General features: G+C 43.2%; 1 protein-coding gene across 4 annotated transcripts in view; it reads right to left on the reverse strand.

Annotated features, from left to right (window-relative positions):
- Positions 1 to 23,813, reverse strand: part of bcl9 (BCL9 transcription coactivator) — a 239,725-nt gene that overhangs the window by 113,382 nt on the left and 102,530 nt on the right. For 3 of the 4 annotated variants that reach the window (XM_048532548.2, XM_048532549.2, XM_059646520.1), the window contains 2 exons: positions 11,889 to 11,962; positions 4,853 to 5,139 (listed from right to left, as the gene is read on the reverse strand). In XM_048532548.2, coding sequence (XP_048388505.1) covers positions 4,853 to 5,127 — 275 coding nt within the window. In that variant the 5' untranslated portion in view covers positions 5,128 to 5,139; positions 11,889 to 11,962. Of the gene's footprint in view, positions 1 to 1,510; positions 1,611 to 4,852; positions 5,140 to 11,888; positions 11,963 to 23,813 lie in introns of those variants that run through there. The other variant, XM_048532551.2, reaches the window with a different exon arrangement.

Genomic DNA, 23,813 nt, shown 5'->3' on the forward strand with positions numbered 1-23,813 from the left:
CCCTTTATTCTGAAGAGCATCCTTCCACCGCTACCTAAATGACCAAAAATGGAGAACCCAGCACTGATGCTATGAAATGCATTGTGTTATGACCCCAGTTGATGTTACTACTGGACAAGACAAATTCCAGAACGAAATCTGGATAGGTAGATCATATTTTGTTATGTCTTCATTTAACAAGACAGTAGTTCACTGAAACATAAACCGCAAAGCTGGATATTTGGTTTTAACAATATAACAGAAGCATATCATATAACATAAATCAAAAAAAGCAAGCTATCTAAATATAACAATTTGAAAGTTTTCAAAACACCTAGTAAATGAAAATCCCAAAGGTCTTTTGGTAGTGGACTCAAATGGGCCTGTAGGCAGGTTGGTTTTGGGTCTTTGAGTCAAAAGACCTCACTTTTATTTGTTCAGGTTAAGCAAACTGCTCTTTCAAAGGGGTGGAATGGACCCCAAGAGACCTATGGGGAAGTGTATCTGAAAGCCATAAATATCTACCAAAAACCAGGAGCCTCAATGATTAAGGATAAGGGATACCTGACCCATATTTGAATTAAAGGTGGAGGTTTTATTGAATGTTGATGTTTTCCCACTCATGATATGTATGGCACATTTGTCAAACTTGAACAAATCCCTTATACAATTCTGGCCAATAAAAACATTTTAACATTTGTTTTCCTAATGCCTCATGAGCCATTCATAAAATTTCATTACAATACATAGAAGGAACTACTATCAGATGGATCTTGGCTCATTTTTCACTGATATTTGACTAGGAATCTTCATTTATTCATTAGCACTCTGTCTTTCAAGTAATAACACACAATATTGGCTCTGATTCAATTTCCCAGGAGGTACCATGAAAAGTTTTTCAGTTCAGGACTATAATATTGCATTTCTGTTAAAGAAGATGAGCTGAACATATCAGGCAGCACCATGGCTGAGCAGTTAGCATTGCTGCCTCACAGTGCCAGGGACCCGGGCTCAATTCTACCCTTGGGCGATTTCTGCGTGCAGTTTGCATATTCTCCCCATGTCTGTGTCAGTCTCCTCCCACAGTCCAAAGATATGCAAGGCAGGTGGGTTGGCCATGCTAAATTGCCCATAGTGTTCAAGGGGTGCCTAGATTAGGGGGTTAATGTGGGATGGGTCTGGGTGGGATGCTCTGCGGGTCAGTGTGGATTTGTTGGGCTAAAAGGCCTGTTTCTATACTGTAGGGATTCTACCTTTCCTTTTGATGTAAAATACTCAGAGCCTTCTGCAACCTCATTCACCTGGTCAATATTCAAAAATACTTTTCATGACTGTCCTGAGCCATCTTTCATTCTTAGTCTGGTCTAAGGAAACATGCTGTTTGTCTTAGCACTACACTTTCAATACCTGCTTATATTCACAAGGCATACTTTCCCGACAATGTCTCCTTTAGAATCCAGGAATTGGCTTTGGTGAGTCCAGTCTTATTGCAATGAAGGGATGCATTTTTAAATCACTTTTTGATGCTAACCTTTCTCCTTTGTTACTTTGGCATCCTCTGTTTGCTGCCCACCTGCAGATTTTCTCTTCTGTCAATTTTCTTGCGGATTCCCACAAAACCACCTCCCCATCTGTAACAGTGTGAGATATCATAAATGTCTGCCAGCATTACTGCTTCTCTGATATTTGATACTTAACACTCATCTAAATAATTTTGGGTTTCAAGAATACTATTTCTGAAAACTTCCATGATCATAATTTAACCAATGCTCTTAAAGTTGTTGTCTAATTTTGTGATCGAGACCACTGATCCCCCTGTGTTTCTTTATCTATAAATTCTACAAATTTCAGATTAGGTTTCATTCTTATAAACCTAAATTTTAATTGATATGCTTCAGGCATAAGCTCTTAATTAATAAATTTTGCCCCTTTAACAGTTTCATAATTTGCAGATTGACTATATATGCAGATTTATCAGAAAAACATAGTTTCACTTGTCAAAACACAGACACAAGGATGACACCACGATACACATGCACATGGAATGTTCTGTGCAGAAACAGATTATGTGGCCTAATCACTGATGTTTATTATTCAACTGCGTCTCTCCATCTCCATCTGCCTCACTTCACCCTTTCATTCCATTTTCTCATTCTTCTCTCCCACGAATATATCTAATTTTCTTTTAAGGTGTCTAATATATTTGTATCCAGCAGTTCCTGCTGCCACAAATTCCACTTTGAGCAAAGAATTGCCTGCTCACTTTCCTTGCCCTTGAATATGACTTGTTTTAGATGCTCCCACCACATCAATCCTGCCCAACTCATCATTTATAATTCATCTGTATCAAGATGTCCCACTTCTGAACAACAACCGCCAGCCAGATCCATCTTTCTGAATAGCTGCAGGCTTTCAGTCATAGAACCACCTAATAATCCTCCTTGTACTTTCACCACTGTTTAAGTATTCTTTCTAAAATAGAAAGGACTTATATAGGCAGGATGTTGCCCTTTGGAACATACAAGACTGCTCTGGAGATTAACGAGTGATCATAATCCTACAGTATATGGGATTCAGGGTGAGCTTGTCAATTGGATACAAAATGGCTTGACACTAGGAGACAGAGGGTAGTGGTGGAGGGGTGTTTTTGGACTGGATGCCTGTGACCAGCGTCATTTCACTGGAATGTTTACTGAGTCGACTTTTGGCTGTAATTTATATAAATGATTTGGATGAGAATATACGAGGCATGGTTAGTAAGTTTGTGGGTGACACCAAAATCGATGGTGTAGTGGACAGTGAGGAAGGTTGTCTAAGATTACAAAGAAATCCTGATCAATTGGGTCAATGGAATAATGAGCGGCAGGTAAGTGTTTAATTTGGATAAAGGTGAGATATTGCATTTTAGTAAAACAAACAAGGGCAGTACTTAAACATTTAACGTAGGACCTTAGGTAGTGTTATAGAACAGAGACACTCAAGGCACGTAATTCTTTGATATTTGTGTCACAGGTAAACTGAGTGGTTCAGAAGGTATTTAGCACACTTTCAGATCTTTAAGTATAGGAGTTGAGATGCCATGTTGAGGTTGTACAAGATATTGGGGAAGCCTCTTCTGGAGTATTCTGTGCAGTTCTGATCACCCTGCTATTGGAAGCATGTTATTAAATTGGAGAGGGCTCAGAAAGATGAATCAAGATGCCGTCCAGTCGAGGTCTGTGATATAAGAAGAAGCTAGATAGACTAGGACATTTTCCAATGGAGCACAATAAGTTGAGGAGTGACCTTATAGAGGTTTATAAAGGGTTTTAGATCAGGTGAATAGCAAGGTTCTTATTCCTAGGGTGGGGCAGTTCAAAACTAGGGGCCGTATTTATAAAGGTAACAGGGAAAAATTTTTTTAAAGGGCATGAGGGCAACCTTTTTACACACTTAAAGGTTTACAGTGGGACTGCTGTTGTGTTGTCATATATAGCAATGATCCAGATGTGATTAGATTAGATTAGATTAGAACCCCTACAGTGTGGAAACACGCCCTTCGGCCCAACAAGTCTGCAACGCCCCTTGAAGCATCCCACCCAGACTAATCCCCCTATAACCCACACACCCCTGAACACTATGGGCAATTTAGCATGTCCGATCCACCTAGTCTGCACATCTTTGGACTGTGGGAGGAAACCGGAGCAACCGGAGGAAACCCACGCAGACACAGGGAGAATGTGCAAACTCCGCACAGACAGTCACCTGACAATTAACTTTGAATTAACTCATTGTGTAAATCTCAGGTGTATCCATCATTGCTATCTCTATCCTAGCCGACAACAAGCACACCTTAAAATTCTAACACTGTTCTCTGATCTACATTACCTCCCAGTACTATAACTTTATCATACTCACCTTATTGTGTCTCACCCTTCCTGATCTCTATAACCTGTTTGGGACATGTAGAACTTTCTGATCTCACTGATAACCAGGTAACATTATAACAGCACTACCTTGGCACCCAGAATGAAGGACAGACATCCAACCAGAAGATGCAGAGAGATCCTTTACCCAATGACAAAGCAGATACTGATGAAAAGAATATGCAAATAAAGAGCCCAAAATCTGGTACACGGTCCTGCTACAAGATTTAGTTCTCCTGAGGATACACTCCGGAAAAGCAGCTGTGCAGAATGCTGGCTTTCTAAGAGAGCAGGTATTCCCGATTCATCTGTATGACCATGCATTTTGCACTACAACTCCTGACCTCAAGGTCTCTGATGCCCCTCCATGCATGGATTCTGAGGTTCAGTTTTCTTCCCCCAGCCCTATGTTCCCCAAGATCATGGCCAAGTGGCTCAATGCATCACTTCAGCGGATTGCCTCCTTTGCCCATCATCCTGAGACTCTGAATTCTCCCACACAAACCAAGCCAACTCCTACACCATCATTTTCACCACCCACCCTCCCAGTATCCTCCAGTGTCACGTATTCCCATCATGACACAGGTCAAAGGTCTAATATGTACAGCTCCTCAGACCACACCATTTCTACACAGACTTCTGAGAACACACAACTAAATTTCTGATGCTTAAACTTCTCAAACACCGACTGCCATTCCCTACCTTCGTCCATTTCTGGTGGTCATGTTTCCCAGCCGTTTGGGTCTCACACTCTACAGGCTCTTTCCACAAACATCTGTCACTCTTATTTTGTACTCACCTCCTAACCAAATAACTTTACTTCTGTTTCAAAATCAGTCAGAATAGGGGTCATTACAAAGAGAAGGAATTGCCTTATCTCTTTGTGTTACTTGCATTTTTAACACCAATCTTATGATTAAGTTTTTTAATATGAAGACATTCACAAAGACCTTTTCGCTAAGCCTTACCTTTGCCCAGTTCTAACTGGTGAGTTCTTCATCTTTGTATTATTTGAATGCATTGGGGGAGTTGTAATCCCTGATGAAGAGGTTAAGTGCCTATGTGGGCTGAGGACCTTCGGTGATGTGAGAACTTTCTGAGAATTTGTTAGCGTTTGCTCACAATCCTTTCCTTCGTCTTGTTCCTTTATTGACTGTTCTTTCTTGTTGAACTGGGCAAGTCCCTCCTGCACTTCCAGCATTCTTTGTGCCTGTGCTTGCTCCTGTTGGACAAACTCTCGCATCTCCAGACCACACTGTAAAAGCAAAAAAGCACTTTACTAAAAGAATGGTGGGCTGAATTGGTTAGGAATTAGCACAATTAACACAGCACTGACACAATTTGGGAATCCAGGACCCCAAATTTTGATCTCTGGTCAGTTACACAGAGACAGGAGAAATCCCAGCTGTGGGAATCTAGCCTTTGTAAGCCCCCGTTCCTATTTTTGTTCTAGAAAGAATTGGAAATTGTTCCTAGGCTTTTCCGGAGACACCACTCTGAGGATTCCAGCATCATTTTCAAACTTTAAAAGTAAAGATTAAAATCGTAAAACAATCCTCCTGCCCTCTTGCCCTCAGACTTCATGCCCCAGCTAGCCCAGCTATTAAATCCCATACCAACCTCATGGCTTTCAAAACATCTATACCAATTTATGTCCCTTGTACCCACGATATTTTAAGCCTTTTGTGTCAACCTACACCTCTTATAGATCTTATGTCCTGCTTACTGTCTGTCATGGGCCCTATATTCCCTTTGCCCCAATCTTCCCCAGGGCCATTTATAACCATGATGACAACTTGTACCAACATACGCCAGCTGTTACAGGCTTATAGATCTACAGCACAGCAAAAGGCCCTTTGGCCCATTGAGCCAAGCCAGTCAAAAATACTCACTTAACAAGGTTAAAGGGATAAACCCATAGCTCAAAGATTGGTGTGGAAGAAACAGGTTTAAATTCATGGGACTTTGGCACCAGTACTTAGCTAATGGGAGAGAAATTGTGAATGGAGATAAGGGGTTCTTTTTAAGGTTGGCAACATATAACCAGTGGGGCTCCACAGGGATCAGTGCTGGGAATGCAGGTGTTTACAATACTTGTTAATGATTTGGTGGAGGAAAGTGAACGTACAGTAACCAAATTTGCAGATGACACAAAAATAGGTGGAAAAGCAAATTATGACATTGATACAAACAGTTGAGAGAGAGATATCCATTGGTTAAATGAGTGGACAAGAAGTTGACAAATGGAGTATACTGTGGGAAAATGTGAAGTTGTTCATTTTGGAAAAGGAGAACAAAAAGAACTGAACAGCATTTAAATGGAGAAACAACTGTGGAAAGCTGCAAGAAAAAGGTACTTGGGGGTAGTTACACACAAATCACAGAAAGTTAGCACATAATTGGAGGATGTATTTGGGAAGGTTCATGGAATGTTGGCTCTTATTTCAACGGAGTTGGAGTATAGAGTAGAAAAGTCTTACTGCAAGTGTACAAGGTGCTGGTGAAATCATATCTAGAGTACTGACAGCAATTTGGTCCCCTTATTTAAGGAAAAAAATTACTTCATTGGAGGCAGTTAGAGATGACCTCTGGTACGGAGGGATTGTCATATGAGCAAACATTAAACAGGTTTGGAATCTATACTCAGGAGTTTAGAATGAGAAGTGATCTCACTGAAACATACAGGATTTTTACAGGGCTCAACAGGGTAAATGGTGAGAGGATATTTCCCCTCAAGGAACAGTCTAAGACGAGAAAGCAGAGTTTCAGAATGAACGGGCACCAACTTAAGACTGAGATGAGGAAAATTACTTCTCTTAGAGGACTATGAGCCTTTGAAATTCTTTGCCACAGGAAGCTATGGGGCAGAGTTCTTGTGTATATTTAATTCTGAGATAGATGGATTTTTGACCTTTCAGGAAACCAAGAGTGGCTGGCAAAATGCAGGAAAGTAGATAGGAGTTGTCTGATCAGACATGGTTCTACTGAATGGTGGAGCAGGCTTGAGGGGCAAAACAGTCTACTCCTGTTCCTGTACTTATGGTCTAACTAACCTAAACATATTTTCCAACATTTGGCCCAGAGCCTTATCCAAGTGCATATCTAAATATTACTCATAAATGTTTTAGGGTTTTCTGCCTCTGCCCCCCATACAGGCAAGAGCAAATTCCCACCACCCTATGATAAAAAAGGATTTTCTCGCATCTACTCTAAACCTTCTGCCCCTTACCTTGAATCTATGCCCTCTAGTCAGCTCGTCCCTCCATGAAAGTTTTATTCCTGTCTACCTCCCACTCACTGTCTTTGCCATTCCCTCTTCCCTATTTATCTCACTTGTTTTCCATCAAAGCATACATCAAGAGGTATGTTGTCAGAAACTCAAGTTATCTGTATGTTGATATCACTATTGAAGAAATCATTCCCATGATATAAAAAATGAATACATTAAAATGCCTCCAACTAATCCCTTATAAAAAGAAGCATTTTAGTTTTGTGCTTGAAACCTCAAGTAAACAAACGTATCCATTCTATAGGCATTTGAAATGGTCCATTAAAATGCGCACTTGATAGGAATCCAAATGTGAAATTAGACATGCAGCATAAATGCTGTGATGGATTTTGTCAACAGCAACACTGACATATCTATACTGTACCTTTTTGTTTGACTGTTTTACCAACGCCAATCATCACTCCAATCATCAGCCAAGTCAGGAAAGGGACTATCAACACTGCAATCAAACAGCACCTGTTCAGCAATAACTTGCTTGCTGATGTTCAGTTTAGGTTCTGCCAAGGCCTCTCAGCTCCTGGATGCTGTACTCAATAGGTGAGGTGAGAATGACTGACCCTAACATCAAGGCAGCATTTGGCCAAGTGTGGCATGAAACAGCCCAAGTAAAAAATGGAACCAATTATAATTGGGGGAAATCTCTGCTGGCTGCAGTCAGACTTAGCACAAAGGAAGATGGTTGTGGTGATTTGAATTCATTCACCTCATCTCCAGGAGCTCCTCGGTTAGTTATTACTAATCAACCTATTCAGAGACATTACTATGCACCTCTGGAGGAGATGGGACTTGGTAAGTGACCATAGGCCTCCTGGCTCAAAGTTAGGAACACGATCACTGCATTACAAAAGCCCCTAAAGCCTACTGCTATTCCCAGGCAGTCTCTCATCCATGTGCTAACCAGCTGTGAGCCCGCTTAACTTCCAAGATCAGGCACTTTCAGACTGGTACAACCATAGGCACTGCCTGAATTTTTAAGATTATATTCCAGCCATTACATTAGCTTTTATTTCTAGATTTTTGCTGGATTCAAATTTTGTCATTTATCATGAGTAAAGATTTTGCTGAAATTTCCACCATGAATATTAGCAGATACTAAAGCAGCCTGTGTTCATCTACAGCAAGACATGGACAATATCTAGGATTGGTCTGATTAGTGGCAAATAACAATCATGTGGGGCAATAACCATCTCCAACAAGAGAGAAGCTAATCAGCACCACTTTACATTCAATGACATTACCATTACTGAATGCCCAAATATCAACATATAGATTGTCTCATTGGACCAGAAACTAAACTGGACTAAACATAAGAATATGTGGCTACAAGAACAGGTCAGAGGCTAAAGATTCCGGGGTGAAGAACTAACAACCTATCTCCCCAAAGCCTGCCTACTATATATAAGTCACAAGGTGTGATAGAATACTTTCCACTTGATTGGATGAGTGCAGCTCTAACAACACCTTGAGGAGCTTGACACCATCTGGGACAAAGCAGCCCATTTGACAGGCACCACAGCTATAAATATTCACTCCTTCCAGCATGAATGCTCAATAGCAGCTGTGTGGCGCTTTTATGAGAAGCAATGCAGAAACTGAAAAGCCTGTTTAGACAACATTTACATAGAAGAAAAAAGGCAGCAAGTATATGGGAACACCATCACCTCCAAGTTCCCCTGCAAGCCACTCACCATCCTGGCTTGGAAGTATATTGTCACTGGAGCAAAATCCTGTCACTCCAGGTATATAAATAAATGCTTAGTAGTAGATAATATAAACACTGTTAAAGCAAGACTATAAGTTGAAGATTTTTGTCTGGAACTCATCAGAACAAGGAGTAAGAAACAGACTTGAAAACGGAGACACTACCTTATACAGGATGAGAAGAGGGTACTGATTGGTTGGGCCAACACTGGTTGAAGGCAAAACAACAATAGTTATCTGTCAATTTTAATGCTCAGGAAGACAGATAGATTTATTGGTTTGGGCATTGCCTTGGGAATGCAGCAGAGTTTGGCTGTCTCTATGACTCCTTTTTGTTAAAAAAGATGCAGTGTATGTACATACACCTTTTAGGATCATCAGCCAGGCTTACAACGTAATGCTTTTGCATGTGCAGAAGCTATATACATAAATATTCAGGACCTGGTTGTATGTGAGCAGAAGAAATTGACAGATAAGCAAGAACCTGACCTTAGATCCGGAGCCTCGGTTCAAAAACCTGTTATATTCATGAACTTGGCAGAAATTCAGGTCAAGCAACAGAATGAGGAGACTTTCCATGACTTGCCTCAAATACTCTGAGGCAGATATTTAAGAAGGGAACAAGAGATAAACCAGAGATGGGAAAACTGTTGGAAGCAATACTGAGGGACAGAATTAATCTGCACTTATCAGGCAGGAATTAATCAAGAACAGTCAGTGTGATTTTGTTAAGGGCAGATTATGTCTGATCAAATTGACTGAAGTTTTTTTAGAGATAACCGGGTGTATAGATGAGGGCAATGCATTCAACATAGTCTATTTGGACTTCAGCAAGGCTTTGGATAAGGTCCCACATTGATCCAGATAGCAAAGGTAAGAGTCCATGAGATCCAAGGAAATTTGAATTGGCTGAGTGGCAGAAAGCAGAGGGTCATGGTTGAGGAATATTTTAGTGACCGCGAGCGTATGCCCTGTGGAGTTATGCAGGGATTAATGTTGGTGTCTTTGCTGTTTGTGGTTTATAGAAACAATTTAGACTTGAACGTAGAAGGGTTTATCAGTAAGTTGTGGGTGAAATGATAATTTGTGGGGTGATAGTTAGTGAGAAAGATATAATTAGGTTACAAGAGGGCTTGTCAGATGGATTGTTCAGTGGCAAATGGAGTTCAATCTGGATATGTGTGGATGATGCACATGGGCAGTACAAACAAGGCTAGGGAATACATGATACATGTTGGGATCCTGGAAAGTGCTGAAGATCAGAGGGTATATATGTCCACCAATCCCTTGAGGTGGCTGGACATGGAAATAAAATGCTTAAGGCAGCATTTGGGATACTTCCCCTCAATAGTCAAGTCATTGAATTAAGAGTGGTAGAAATGCTGGAACTATACAAAACTTTGGTTAGGGCACAGTATTGTTTGGAGTTCTGAACCCACATCGAGGAGAGATGTGATAAGGTGTACAGGAAATTTATCAGTATGTGGCCTGGGCTAAAAAGTTTTAGTTGTGAAGTGACATTGTACAGACTGGGATGTTTTCCTTGGAGTAGGGGACACTGAAGGCGAACATAATTGAGATGTACAGTACTGTGAGGGTAATGGACAGGATAGACAGAAAGAAATCCTTCTCCTTAGTGGGGGATTAATGATCAGGAACATACAGTCATAGTTATACACTACGGAAACAAATCCTTCGGTCCAACTAGTTTATGCCAACCATGTTCCCAAGCTAAACTAGTCCTGCTTACCTGCATTTAGCTCATATCCCACTAAATCTTTCCTATTCATGCACCTATCCAAATGTCTTTAAATGTCACAACTGAACCTGCATCTACCATTTCCTCTGGCAATGCATTCCATATACAAACCACCCTTTGTGTGGAAAAGTTGCCGCTCAGGTCCCTTTTAAATCTTGCTCCTCTCACATTAAAAATATGCCCCCTAGTTTTGAATTCCACCACCTTTGGAAAATACCTTTGTTATTCACCATATCTATGCCCCTCATGATTTTATAAATCTCTATAAGGTCACCCCTCAAGTTCCTAGATTTCAGACAAGCAGCAGTGAGTTCGGGAGTGTGACAAAAACATCTTTCATCCAGAGGGTGGTGGGAATCTAGAAAATACTGCCTGTAAGGGTGGAAGAGGCAGAAACCTTCAAAACATTGAAGGGGTATTTAGATGTACACTTGCAATGCCAAGGCATACAAGACTAATGATCAAGTGTTAGAAACTGGGATTAGAATAGATACGTGAGAGAGATAATGGGAACTGCAGATGCTGGAGAATCCAAGACAACAAAGTGTGGGGCTGGATGAACACAGCAGGCCAAGCAGCGTCTTAGGAGCACGAAGTCTGATGAAGGGTCTAGGCCTGAAACGTCAGCTTTTGTGCTCCTAAGATGCTGCTTGATCTGCTGTGTTCATCCAGCCCTACACTTTGTTATCTTAGAATAGATAGGTACTCATTTTTGACAGGCGCAAACTCGATGCACCAATGAGTCATATTTTGCGCAGTAGACCTCCATGACTCTACAAAAAAATCTGTCAGTAACAAATCTCACCCAGGCAAACAAATGGGTTTGTTCAAGGACCAGCCCGCAGGAAAAATCAAGTCCAGTATTTTCAGCAATGTCTGACCACTCATATGCCATTCTCTCTGTTTTATTCTCCACCGTTTGAATTAAGGTATGTATAAACAATTAGCAAGTTTCAATTAAAGCTCAATTAGTTGGATAACAGATTTGTAGAAACTATGCAAGATTGAGCATTGCACATCCAATTTCCTGAACTTTACAAATTGTTGCGAAAACTTACATTTACATTTACATTAATAGATGTCTGGAAACAGGGGCTTTGATAAATCAGGACTTTTCATTTTAATTGCTACTGTACTTCATTTGTATTTTATTTACAGATGCAGTAGAAATCAACTGTTGTTTTGGAAATCCCAAACCTGAACCATAAAATCTTAATGATGATTGATGTCAAAAAGATTATCCCTGTACACCTACCTTTTCTTGAATATCACGATACACCCATCATTCTTACAGCTGCACGCAGTCTCTACAAAACTGGAACTAAATCCCTGAAAACAAAATGGCAGATAGATTAGATACATTCCTGAATTCCTGGAGTTGGGTGGCACTGAGCTCCTTACTGTTCCTGGGTTCCCGGAGCTGAGATACACTGAGCTCTTCATTGTTCCAGGAACAGTGGGACACTAAGCCCATTAGTTACCTCATTTAAATGATCACTTTAAGCACCACAATTCTACAAGTCAATTCTGGAAAGTGAGACTTGAGTAGATAGCTTGATTTCTAAATGAAGACACGATATGATGAAGGGTCTCTTTCTGTACTGTAAAACCTTATGATACTATGGCTACCAGCTTCCTGGAGTTTGGGTGTGCTGGTCATCCTCTTTTGCAATTGAGTGTACTCATCTCATCTCCTTCCACAATGGTTTCAGTCTTAAGTCCAGCTTCCTCCATCTCACTTGAGCTTTGCCTCTTGCTCTAAAGGCACTGCCCTTGTCCTCTCTCGTCCAAAGAACCACAGTCCTTCTCATCCATGTCACAGGATGGTAGAGGGTGTGTTCTCCTTCTCTCACCTCACTTTCACCACTGCGCATTTTCAACTAAGTGTCTCAAATAAACTAAGTGTGAAGCTGGATGAACACTGCAGGCCAAGCAGCATCTCAGGAGCACAAAAGCTGATGTTTCGGGCCTAGGCCCAAAACGTCAGCTTTTGTGCTCCTGAGTTGCTGCTTGGTCTGCTGTGTTCATCCAGATTCACACTTTGTTATCTTGGATTCTCCAGCATCTGCAGTTCCCATTATCTCTAAGTATTTCAAATGTCTGGTTTCTTCCTCAATGATCCTGCTCCCTTCTCATTGGTCACAAGCCAGGGCCTTCCATCAGTTAATGGGTATATTTGACCTCTTCAGGTAGCTTTGAAGGCATTTTCAAAGTGTTTCTCGTATTCTGCTGGGAATCCTCTGCTGTGGCTGAGTTGGAGGTGGAGCACTTAAGGTTGGAGATTCATGTCAGGAAAACATACATATATCACTCAGCAGAGCCAGTGCTGAGCAATTGGCACCTCAATGTTGGCATGGGAGAGGATGTTGTTGTTCAATTGCTACCTGCCACAGGATTTGGAGATTCTTATGAAGACATTGATTGTAGTAGTTGTCCATTGTTTGAGGTATCTGCTGTAGGATATCCAAGTATGTAGGGCCACGCAGATCACCACTGTTCAGTGAAACAGGGTTTTGAGACCCAAGTCCTCAAATATTATTTTCCTTAGTCAGCTGAAGGCTGAGCTAGCACGTACATGTCTACACATGTTTACACAGACCATGCATTCACACATGTACTTACTAATCGTCTTATGTTAGAGATACTTGTCACAGGTACACACCAGACATGTTTTGAACTAGGGCCCTCTCTCATGTCAGCGGCATATAAGACCCAGAGCAAGAATCATACATCTAGCCAATGATCTGTCCATTACAAAGTGAGTGCTCTACCATTGAGTTAATTCTGTAATTGAGCTGAGATAATGTGAACTGCAGATGCTGGAGAATCCAAGATAACAAAATGTGAAGCTGGATGAACATAGCAAGCCAAGCAGCATCTCTGATGAAGGATCTAGGCCCGAAACGTCACCTTTTGTGCTCCTGAGCTCTGATGAAGAGTCGAGGCCCGAAACATAAGATTTTGTGCTCCTGAGATGCTGCTTGGCCTGCTGTGTTCATCCAGCTTCACACTTTGTTATCTGTAATTGAGCTGTATTGTTCTTGTGTTTAAAGCAAAGGCTGTCCCTGACACAAGTGCACAAAATTAAATATGTTATGATGTGTTTAAGCTGGATCAATAAATTATTGATCTGTTTGGCAGGAAGTGTTTGAACGCATTTGGGACTGTGGAGATTGAAGACCAATATGCTACTAATAATTCAGATTGGATTAATCAAGCAACCTCTGGCCTCTTGAGCAAATTCAGTGTCGCCATATGCAAGGTCAGATATCACATAACACCGTGTTATAGTCCAAAAGGTTTCATTGAAAACACAAGCTTTTGGAGCCTTACTCTTTCTTCAGGTGTTAGTGACAGGGGAAGTATTAGATACAGAATTTATAAGGAAAAGTTCAAAGAATCATGCGACTGGTGAGGATGTACTAAACAAACCTAAGATGCTGTTAAATCTTTAATCAGTTCAAAGGTTTTAATTGATTAATATGCAGACATAAATCCCCGAATTCCTTTCAAGTCACGTACAGAAAGAACTAAAGGTTTTATCGGCAAAAAGAGGAGGTTACATTTTAAAGTCAGACAATGTATGATAGGTGTGAGGGCTTGTTTGGAATCTGATTGTGTTTTGGTTTGGAGTCATACAGATTTTATTTCTAAAGGGGGAACTCCACCTCCACCTCCACCCCACCCCCCCCACCCCCCCATCCCCACCCCACCCCCCCCACCCCCCCCCCCCCCCCAAAATGCAATTTTCAGTCCAATATCTCATCCAAATGATGGCATCTCCTGTCTGTAAAACCTCGGCCTGTATTGCATTCCATGTTGACCTTAATATCTCAAGTTCAGAATTGCTAAGTATCACTGCAGGATGGATGGGAGGCTGAAAGATTTTTGTAACTGCACTTTTTGAGGGTGACCGTCTCACAAAAATAACATGTTCTGAAGGAATGTCAGAGGGTAACCAGCAAGCATGGTAGGAAAAGAGGCAGAGAGTACAGGAATCCTCCATGAATGTAGCATTTGGAAAATGGGTTGACTATTGGTCAGTCACAGCACTGTTAAGAGTTTAGAGAAAACATATGGAGGAGTAATGGCCACAAAGTATATGGGAAAGGTTTGAAAGCATAGTGCAGACTTACAAATGTCTTACAAGATTTGCTAGGGGCTAAAAATGAGGCAATCCTGCAGCCAAGGGCATGGGTCCCACATGTTGTATCGTTTCCCTAGCCTATAGTAAAGGACACCACAAAAAGAAAATGAGATTTCCTTGGCCATTTTGGAACTAATGACATAAAAAGGAGAAAAGTTGTTATTTCATACACAGTTTCATAAACTGTAAAAGAAACTAAGGGGCAAGATAACAATGACAAGATTTATCCGAATGCCATCCCATGGCAATTATATGAAAGCAAAGTAGATTAATGCATGACTAAGGATGTGGGTTAAGAGGCAGGGATCTACATTTTGGGGTAAGAGAGATCTGTATGAGATGAATATGTTTCAGCTCTATAGGGTAGGATCACCATCCTTGTGCATAGACTGATTAGGACTATAGTGGAGGAGGATTTACACTAATTTTACCAGAATGAGGAAGGAACACTGATGAAGCATCAACAAAGAGAAACAAGAAGCATCAAAGATATAGAGGGAAAATTTCATTAGCCAAAACAGTAATATAGAAGTAAGGAAAGCTAGATAAGAAAATGTCAAACAGACTAAGGGTTTGGAGTATATTTGCCTGAAAAATGAAAGGTTATAGAATAAAATAGAACCCCTGCAGTGTGGGAACAAGGCATTTAAGCCAGTGCATCCACACCAAACAGCATCCCACCCAGTCCCTGTAACCTTAGACTCCCCATGGCTAATCCACCTAACTACAAATTCATAGACACCGGGGGCAATTTGGCATAGCCGATCAACCTAAACTGCACATTTTTGGACTGTGGGAGGAAACAAGAGTACTTGGGGGAGACCCATGCAAACATAGGGAGAATGTACAAACTCCACACAGACAGCCACCCAAGGCTGGAATCATACCTGAGTCCCTGGTACTGTGAGGCAGCAGTGCTAACCATTGAGTTACCATGACACCCTATCTACAAATTCATGTTGACTCTTGGAGTTTTACGAATACTAGCAAGAACATCTCAAACAAGCACAGAAGTCGTGAAATGAGGAAGATTAGGGAAAAAATAAAAGGCAGCAGATACAAAATATTAACTCTGTTTCTCACTCTACAGGTGCTAGCAGCCAGCTGAACTTCTCCAGCACTTGCCCATTTTTATTACAGAAAGGAAGTGAATATTTTGTATAATGGTAAAAGATACTAATACATGCCTAGAAAGAAAATCACACCATAAAGGTTCAAAGATGGAAACTGCTTTGCTCGAGTTAAGGGGCAGAATAGATTGGAAGTCTCCACGAAGAGAGGTAGGATGGAGATGAGGATAAACATTTTGACATGGTGTGGACTCAAAATGACCTCAGACTGAATGGTTGCAAATACTATAATCCTATTCTAAAAATGTATAAAAAAGAGATAAATCCAGTCATTTTAAGCACTTCAACTTAACATTTATGATGGGGGAGTTTCTATACAGTATAATACAGTATAAAGTGATTTGTCACTTGGAAGAACAATGGCAGCAAACATGGATCTATGAAAGGCAATCACTATTGACAAACATGATTTAAGTCTTTGAAAGAAATAGAGAAAAAGAGCATTGAGAGAGCATTCATAAGCTCATAACCTCACAAGGCAAAGGGGCAGGATTAGGTCATTCGGACCATCAAAGTATGCTTTGCCATTTGATCATGGCTGATGTGCTCTTCACCACCATTTTCCTGCTTTTTCCTCATAATCCTTCAATCCATTACCAACTAAAATGATACAGATAAAAATTTGGGGGAAAAGTTCAGCAAGTTTTCAGATGACACCTAGGATTGGTAGGGTGGTTAACAGTGAAAAAGATGCTTATGGGTCACAGGAAGATACGAATCGGTTGGTCAGATGGGTGGAGCAGTGGCGCATGGTATTTAAACCTGATAAATGTGAGGCGATGCACTTTGGAAGGAGACAAGATGAGGGAGTATTTAATGAATGGCCAAACTGGGTAGCTCAGAGGGATCTTGGGGTAATTATTCACAGTACTCTGAAGCTGGCAGAGCATGTGAATGGAATAGTTAAGAAAGCATTATGGGACACTTTTCAGCAGTCATGGCATAGAGTATAAGAGCAAGGAGGTAATATTGGAGTCGTACAGAGTGTTGGTTAGGCCACAGCTGAAATACTGTGTACAGTTCTGGTCACCTCATTACAGGAAGGATGTGATAACACTATTTGGGGTTGAGACGAGGTTCAACAGGATGTTGCCTGGGGCGGAGCTATTGAGCTGCAAGGAGAGACTACTATGGCTTGGACTGTTTTCTTTAGAGCAGCAAAGGCTGAGCGGCAACATGATGGAGGTATATAAAATTCTGAGGGGTACGGACAGGGTGAGTAGGGAGCAGCTGTTCCCCTTGGTTGAGGGGTCAATAATGAGGGGGCATAGTTTTAGGCTAAAGGGCAGGAGATTCAGAGGGGATTGGGAAAAATCTTTTTCACACACAGGGTAGTGGAAATCTGGATTGCAAAGCCTGGGAATAGTGGATGCTGGAAACCTTACAACCTTTAAAAAATATTTGGATGACAGCTTGAAATATCATAACATTGAAGGATACAGGACAAGTGCAGGAAATTGGGATTAGCATTTTAGCGGTAGTTATTGCCGGTGTAGACTGTATAAGACTAATGGAATTTTCTGCGATGTATGGCTCTCTGACTCAATGACTCCGATTTCATGCTATGATACAGTGATTATATCACAAGCATGTCTCTTAAAGGCATACCACCATACTGTGTGATATAGCACAAAACTGGGAAAAAACGCTGGGTGCTTTTCTGCAGCCTAAAAACTAATTGCCTGCCATTGCTATCTGTTTTCTACTTTTTCATATTATGCTTCTATTACTCCATGGATTTCACCTTTGCAAACTTTGTTCTCTGACACTTTATCTGACACCCTGAAAGTGTATATATATCACATCAACTTCACGTTCATCCTCCGTATTGCAAAGGCCAGTAGCAGGCAGGATTGGGAAACTTTAAAACATAAGCATAAAAAAAGGGATGTTAAAAAATTAATCAAAAGACCTAAGGTAAGTTATGAAAGAAAACTAGCACAAAATATCAAAAAGGATGGCAGTAGCTTCTGTAGGTATATAAAAGGGAAGAGAGTCGCTAAGGTGAATGTTGGTCCCTTGGAAGGTGAAACCAAAGATTTAATAGTGCGAAACAGTGAAATGGCAGAGATGCTGAATCAATACTTTGTCTCACTTTTCATGGTGGAGGGTAATAGTATTATTCCTATTGGAACAGGCAAGTCAGAGGAAATAGAAAGGGTAGAACTTAGAACAATCAACATTGATAGGTGAAAAAATACCCAGCAAACTATTTGAATTGAGGGCAGATAAGTCCCCCAGGTCGAGGGTTGTAAATAAAGTGGCAGCAGAGATGGTGGATCCATTGGTTACAATATTCCAAAATTCCCTGGACAAGGGGAACGTTCCAGTAGATTGGAAAAATGCTAATGTAACAAATGCCCTTATTCAAAAAGGGAGGGAGGCAATATGTGGGAAATTACAGACCAGTTAGTTTAACATCTGTTGTTGGCAAAATGTTAGAATCAATTATCAGGCAAGCAATATCAGGACATTTGGAAAGTCAAAACATTATCCGTTAGAGTCAGCATGGCTTTATGAAGGGCAAGTCATAGTTAACTAATTTGCTAGAGTTCTTCAAAGCTGTAACAAGCTAAGTGATAACAGGGTACTTGTAGATGCTAATTACTGAGCCACCATGCCACCAGAAACTTTCTACCAGCTAGTAAAGTAGATGCTCCGAAACAATCATTTTTATGACTTCCACAATCCACAATATGAGGAGGAAGCTACCATTACCCACAGGTCATCAGTATTACTGCCAGAATAAATAAAGCAGATCAGTTTCCTTGTAGGAGCAAATTAATGCAGATGCTGGAATCTGTCCTGAAAACAAAAATTGCTGGAGATCTCAGCGAGTCAGGCAGCACCAATGGAGAGAGCACAAGCTAACATTTCGAGTCTAGATGAAATGAAATGCGCAGGGAGCAGCATTTATGCAATAGTCACTGGGGAGTGGTGTTGGTGTTGGAGCAGAAAAGATGTAAAGATATTGATAGTTCAGATTAAGTGATCGGAATGTGAGAACAGCAGACCAATGGTGTGTCGAACAGCCAGACTGGAAAGAACAGGCAGTCTCAATGGGGTTGGGAAGGGAGAAAGGACATAGTGACAGAGAATGTAACAAGCAAAGCTAAATTAAAAGGAAGGAACACGTTCACAATTTGAAGTTATCAAACATGTGCGTTCCTTCTTCCATAACGATGGTATCCCTCCCATTGTGGTTGACATGACCCTTAAGTGCATCCGGCCTAGCACCCATGCTTCAGCCCATTCCGTTTATCATCACTCACAATGTAGTGATTGGATCCCTCTAGTTCTCACTTTTCATCCAATTAGCCCCTATATTCAAAGGATCATTCTCTGCCACTTCTGACAAATCCAGCAGAACTCCACCACCAAACACAACTCCCCCTCACTCCTCGTCAGTATTTTGCAGGAATCATTCCCTCTGGCACGCCCCAGTCCATTCCTCAACCACCAACACCAAACCCCTTTCCCATGGCACCTTCCTATTTAACTGCAGAAGATGCAACACCTGCCCCTTCATCTCCTCCCTGCTCACCATCCAAGGACCTAAACAACCTTTCCAGAAGAAGCAACATTTCAAGTGAACTTCCTCCAATCTTGGCTAGTATATTCACTGTGACAAAAGTTGCCTAGTCTACATTGGAGACACCAAATGCAGACTGGGTGACTGCTTTGCAGAACACCTTTGGTCCATGGATGTGAGTTTGCTCGCTGAGCTGGAAGGTTAGTTTTCAGACATTTCATCGCTATTCTAGGTAACATCATCAGTGAGCCTCCGGTGAAGCGCTGGTGATATGTCCCACTTTCTATTTATCTCTTTAGGTTTCCTTGGGTTGGTGGTGTCATTTCCTGTTCTTTTTCTCAGAGGATGGTAGATGGGCTCCAAATCTATGTGTTTGTTGATGGAGTTCCGGTTGGAATGTCATGCTTCTAGGAATTCTCGTGCGTGTTTCTGTTTGGCTTGTCCTAGGATGGATGTATTGTCTCAGTCAAAGTGGTGTCCTTCCTCATCTGTATGTAAGGATACTAGTGATAGTGGGTCATGTCGTTTTGTGGCTAGTTGATGTTCATGTATCCTGGTGGCTAGCTTTCTGCCTGTTTGTCCAATGTAGTGTTTGTCACAGTTCTTGCAACATACACCAGACACCACCAACCTCATCAGCAAGGACATCATCAAGCTAGTGGACCTATGCCTTACCACCCACTTCACTTTCAATAACAAAACCTACAGACAAACCAACGGAACACCCATGGGATCTCCGATATCAGGGTTCTTAGCAGAGGCAGTAATGCAGAGACTTGAACAAACAGCTCTGCCAATCATCCAACCCAAAAACTTTGGGTCCGCAATATGGATGACACCTTTGTCATCAATAAACAAAACAAATTAGAGGAAACCTTCAAGACATGCATAACACCCTTACCGGCATAACATTCACAAAAGAAGAGAAAAACAACAATAAACTGCCATTCCTAAATGTTACAGCAGGGCGAACAGTCAATGGGGAAATTCAAACCAGCGTCTACAGGAAAACAACACATACGGACCATATACTGAACTACAGGAGCAACCATCCCAACACCCACAAATGAAGCTGCATTAGAACATTATTCCAACGAGCCACCACACACTGCAGCACAGAGGAACTACGAAGAGCAGAAGAAAATCATCTGTACAGCTTATTCAAAAAGAATGGGTACCCAATGAACACAGTCTGCCGATTTCGCAGCAACAAACCCAAACAAACAGATAAAACGGGCTCAGAAACCATAACCACTCTCCCCTACATCAAAGACATTTCGGAAATGACTGCCAGACCACTCAGACCTCTTGGCATCATGGTAGCCCACAAACCCACCAACACACTAAAACAGCAGCTAATGAACTTAAAAGATCCTATACAGACAACAAGCAAAACAAACGTCATCTACAAAATACCTTGCAAGAACTGTGACAAAAACTACATTGGACAAACAGGCAGAAAGCTAGCCACCAGGATACATGAACATCAACTAGCCACAAAACGACATGACCCACTATCACTCGTATCCTTACATACAGATGAGGAAGGACACCACTTTGATTGGGACAACACATCCATCCTAGGACAAGCCAAACAGAGACACGCATGAGAATTCCTACAAGCATGGCATTTCAACAGGAACTCCATCAACAAACACAATGGCTCCAAATCGATCTACCATCCTCTGAGAAAAAGAACAGGAAATGACATCACCAACCCAAGGAAACCTAAACAGATAAATAGAAAGCGGGACATAACACCAGCGCTTTGTCGGAGGCTCACTGATGATGTTACCTGGAATGGTGACGAAACGTCTGAAAACTTACCTTCCAGCTCAGTGAACCAGCTTACATCTGGAACAAAATAAAAACCCACTCTTTTGTGGACCGAGAAGAGGAGAGTGTGACTGTGTTGGAGGTGGAAGGAAGACAATTGGGTTGGCTGTGCACCCTTGCAACCGGTGGATCTTAATGCTGGCTTCAGCCGAACGCTGGTTCAAGGGAGCAGCCAACCTGCAACGATCACTGCAGCAAGTGTTCGTGCCCTGGGTCAGGGGGTCCAGAACACCATCCGCATTTCTGTGAAGGTGGATGAAGGTGCACCTGTGGACTGCACCTTCTTCATGAAGAGGGTCCTATTGGACTGTTGTGTGTTCGCTGCTGCGGACATTTACTGCCTGCAGGATTTCCCTGGAGGACGTTTCTACGATGTAACCTTCAGGAGGGCCAAGCTTTGCGAGCACTTCCTGGGGGTTTTCAAGGAGAAAGGCGGTACGGGCCCCCTCTCTGTACTGACCGCTGTCCCGCTGTTCGTGATGCCGGTGCAGAGGAGCTTTATGGTGACTGTGCACATGTACAACCCGCATGTGCCAGCAGTTGATGTCCTGACCTTCCTTGGAAGGTACGTGAAGATGGAAGGGGACCTAACCGACATCATGGACCCCTTCGGGATCTGGACCAGTAAGAGGCAGGTCAGGGTGACGCTGAGGACGGGAACATCGTACACCCACCATCCAGCTTCGCAATCGGCGGGAGCAAGGGCTACCTGACCTACGCAGGGCAACCTAAAGTCTGCCATGCCTGTGGTAGGTCAGGTCACGTGGCGGCCGACTGTAAAGTCACCATCTGGAGGAACTGCAGGGAGGAGGGACACCTTGCAAAGGATTGCCCAAAGGAAAAAAGCTGCAACCTTTGCGGGGAAGCTGGCCACATCTACAGGTCACCGGCAGGGGCAATGCGGGGCAAGCACCCCCGGAGGAGAGGAAGGCACCAGGCTGCTTCAAGGACCCCCCTAGTGTGCAGGAAGGCCAGGTTGTGCAGGAGGGACCCGTGGCCAGCAAAGCGCCCCTGCAGGCTCTGCTCTCCAACCACAACCCCCCCCCCCCCCGACCCCGACAACCCAGAGTCGATGGAGGGGGCGACATGTGACCCAGGGGAGTGGACGACGGTCCAGAAGGCGAGGAGGAAGGAGTGCCGGAGGGCCCCAGCTCCACAACCATCAGGCGGGAAGAGGCAGCTACAGCGGGGCTTTAAGAGCTCCTCTGAAGAGGGAGAATTCGGAGAAGGCCCGCCCAAAGCAGAAGCCGAAGACTTCCACTGAGAAGGAAAGCAGCACCCAGCTTCTAGGGGACAGGGCGTGTCCTGAGGTTCCCTCCGACACCCAGCCACGCGCCGCTGGGGCACTGGAGGGCCCCCTGGAATCTACAGGCGGGAAACAGGAAACAACGTGCCCCCAACCTGACCCAGAGCCGGACTCTCCTGTCTCCGTACCCCCGACGGGGGGATGTCACCTGGAAGGAAGCAAGGACGGTTTCCTGATCCCGGAGAGCGTCCAGCAGTTCGCCCGGGAAATGGGCATGAAGGGACAGATGGAGGACCTTGGACTTGGGGACGGTACTGCGGTCACTGCGCAAAATGGTGGTACGAGTTGCGAGCATTAATGTGCGCAGCGTCAAGTCCACCGCAAGATGTGTGTCCACGTTGGCCTACCTGACCACTGTCAAGGCAGACCTCCTGTTTCTACAGGAGTGCGGGATACTGCACCTCAGCAGGTACGGGAAATGGTCGGGCTCCTGGACCTGTGGGCCTTCGATCTGGTCGGGGGGTAACGACTGTCGCTCCTCGGGCCTGGCTATTCTGCTGCGGGGGCGTGACTTCACCATCTCTCAAGTTCAGGACGTGGTGGGGGGGGGCGCCTCCTAGTGGCTGATGTCACCTACAGGAACGCTCCCCTGAGGCTGATCAACGAGTACACCCCAGCGGTACGGAGTGAGCGGTTGGCCGTCCTGCAGTGGCTCTAACCCCTGCTGGCAACGTCCAGGCCGGTCATCCTAGGCAGAAACTTCAACTGCATCATCGATGCAGATGGAAGATCCGGCATGGGGACAGCGGGTTGGGGGGAGTCAACTGGACGTCACGTCCAGATTCCTGATGGGCACGGTGAAGGATGCCAAGCTGCTCGACGTCTTCAGCACCCCGCAGATGGAGCGCAGCGGAGATACACCTGGTCGCGGCCAGACGGGTCTATCCGCTCAAGGATAGACTTCCTGTTTGTGTCACGGGCGTCCTTGGTCAGATCCACCGGCGTCGAGCCAGTGTTCTTCTCTGACCGCTGCCTCCTGCTGGCCGACTGTCACTTACACGATGACCAGCAGGCCGGCAAGGGGACGTGGAAGCTCAACACGACTCTGTTGATCCCAGAGAACGTCGAAGAGCTTAAGAGGGAGTACGCCGGTTGGAGAACCGTGAAACCCCTCTTTGAGTCTCAGGCGACTGGTGGGAGACGGTGAAGGAGAACATCAAGAGGTTCTTTGTCCTCAAGGGTGTTCGGAAGGCGAAAGAGGGGCCGGGAAAGCTGTTGCAACTCCAGAA

This window comes from Stegostoma tigrinum, chromosome 6 (assembly GCF_030684315.1).
Source record: "Stegostoma tigrinum isolate sSteTig4 chromosome 6, sSteTig4.hap1, whole genome shotgun sequence".
Classification (NCBI taxonomy): Eukaryota; Metazoa; Chordata; class Chondrichthyes; order Orectolobiformes; family Stegostomatidae; genus Stegostoma; species Stegostoma tigrinum.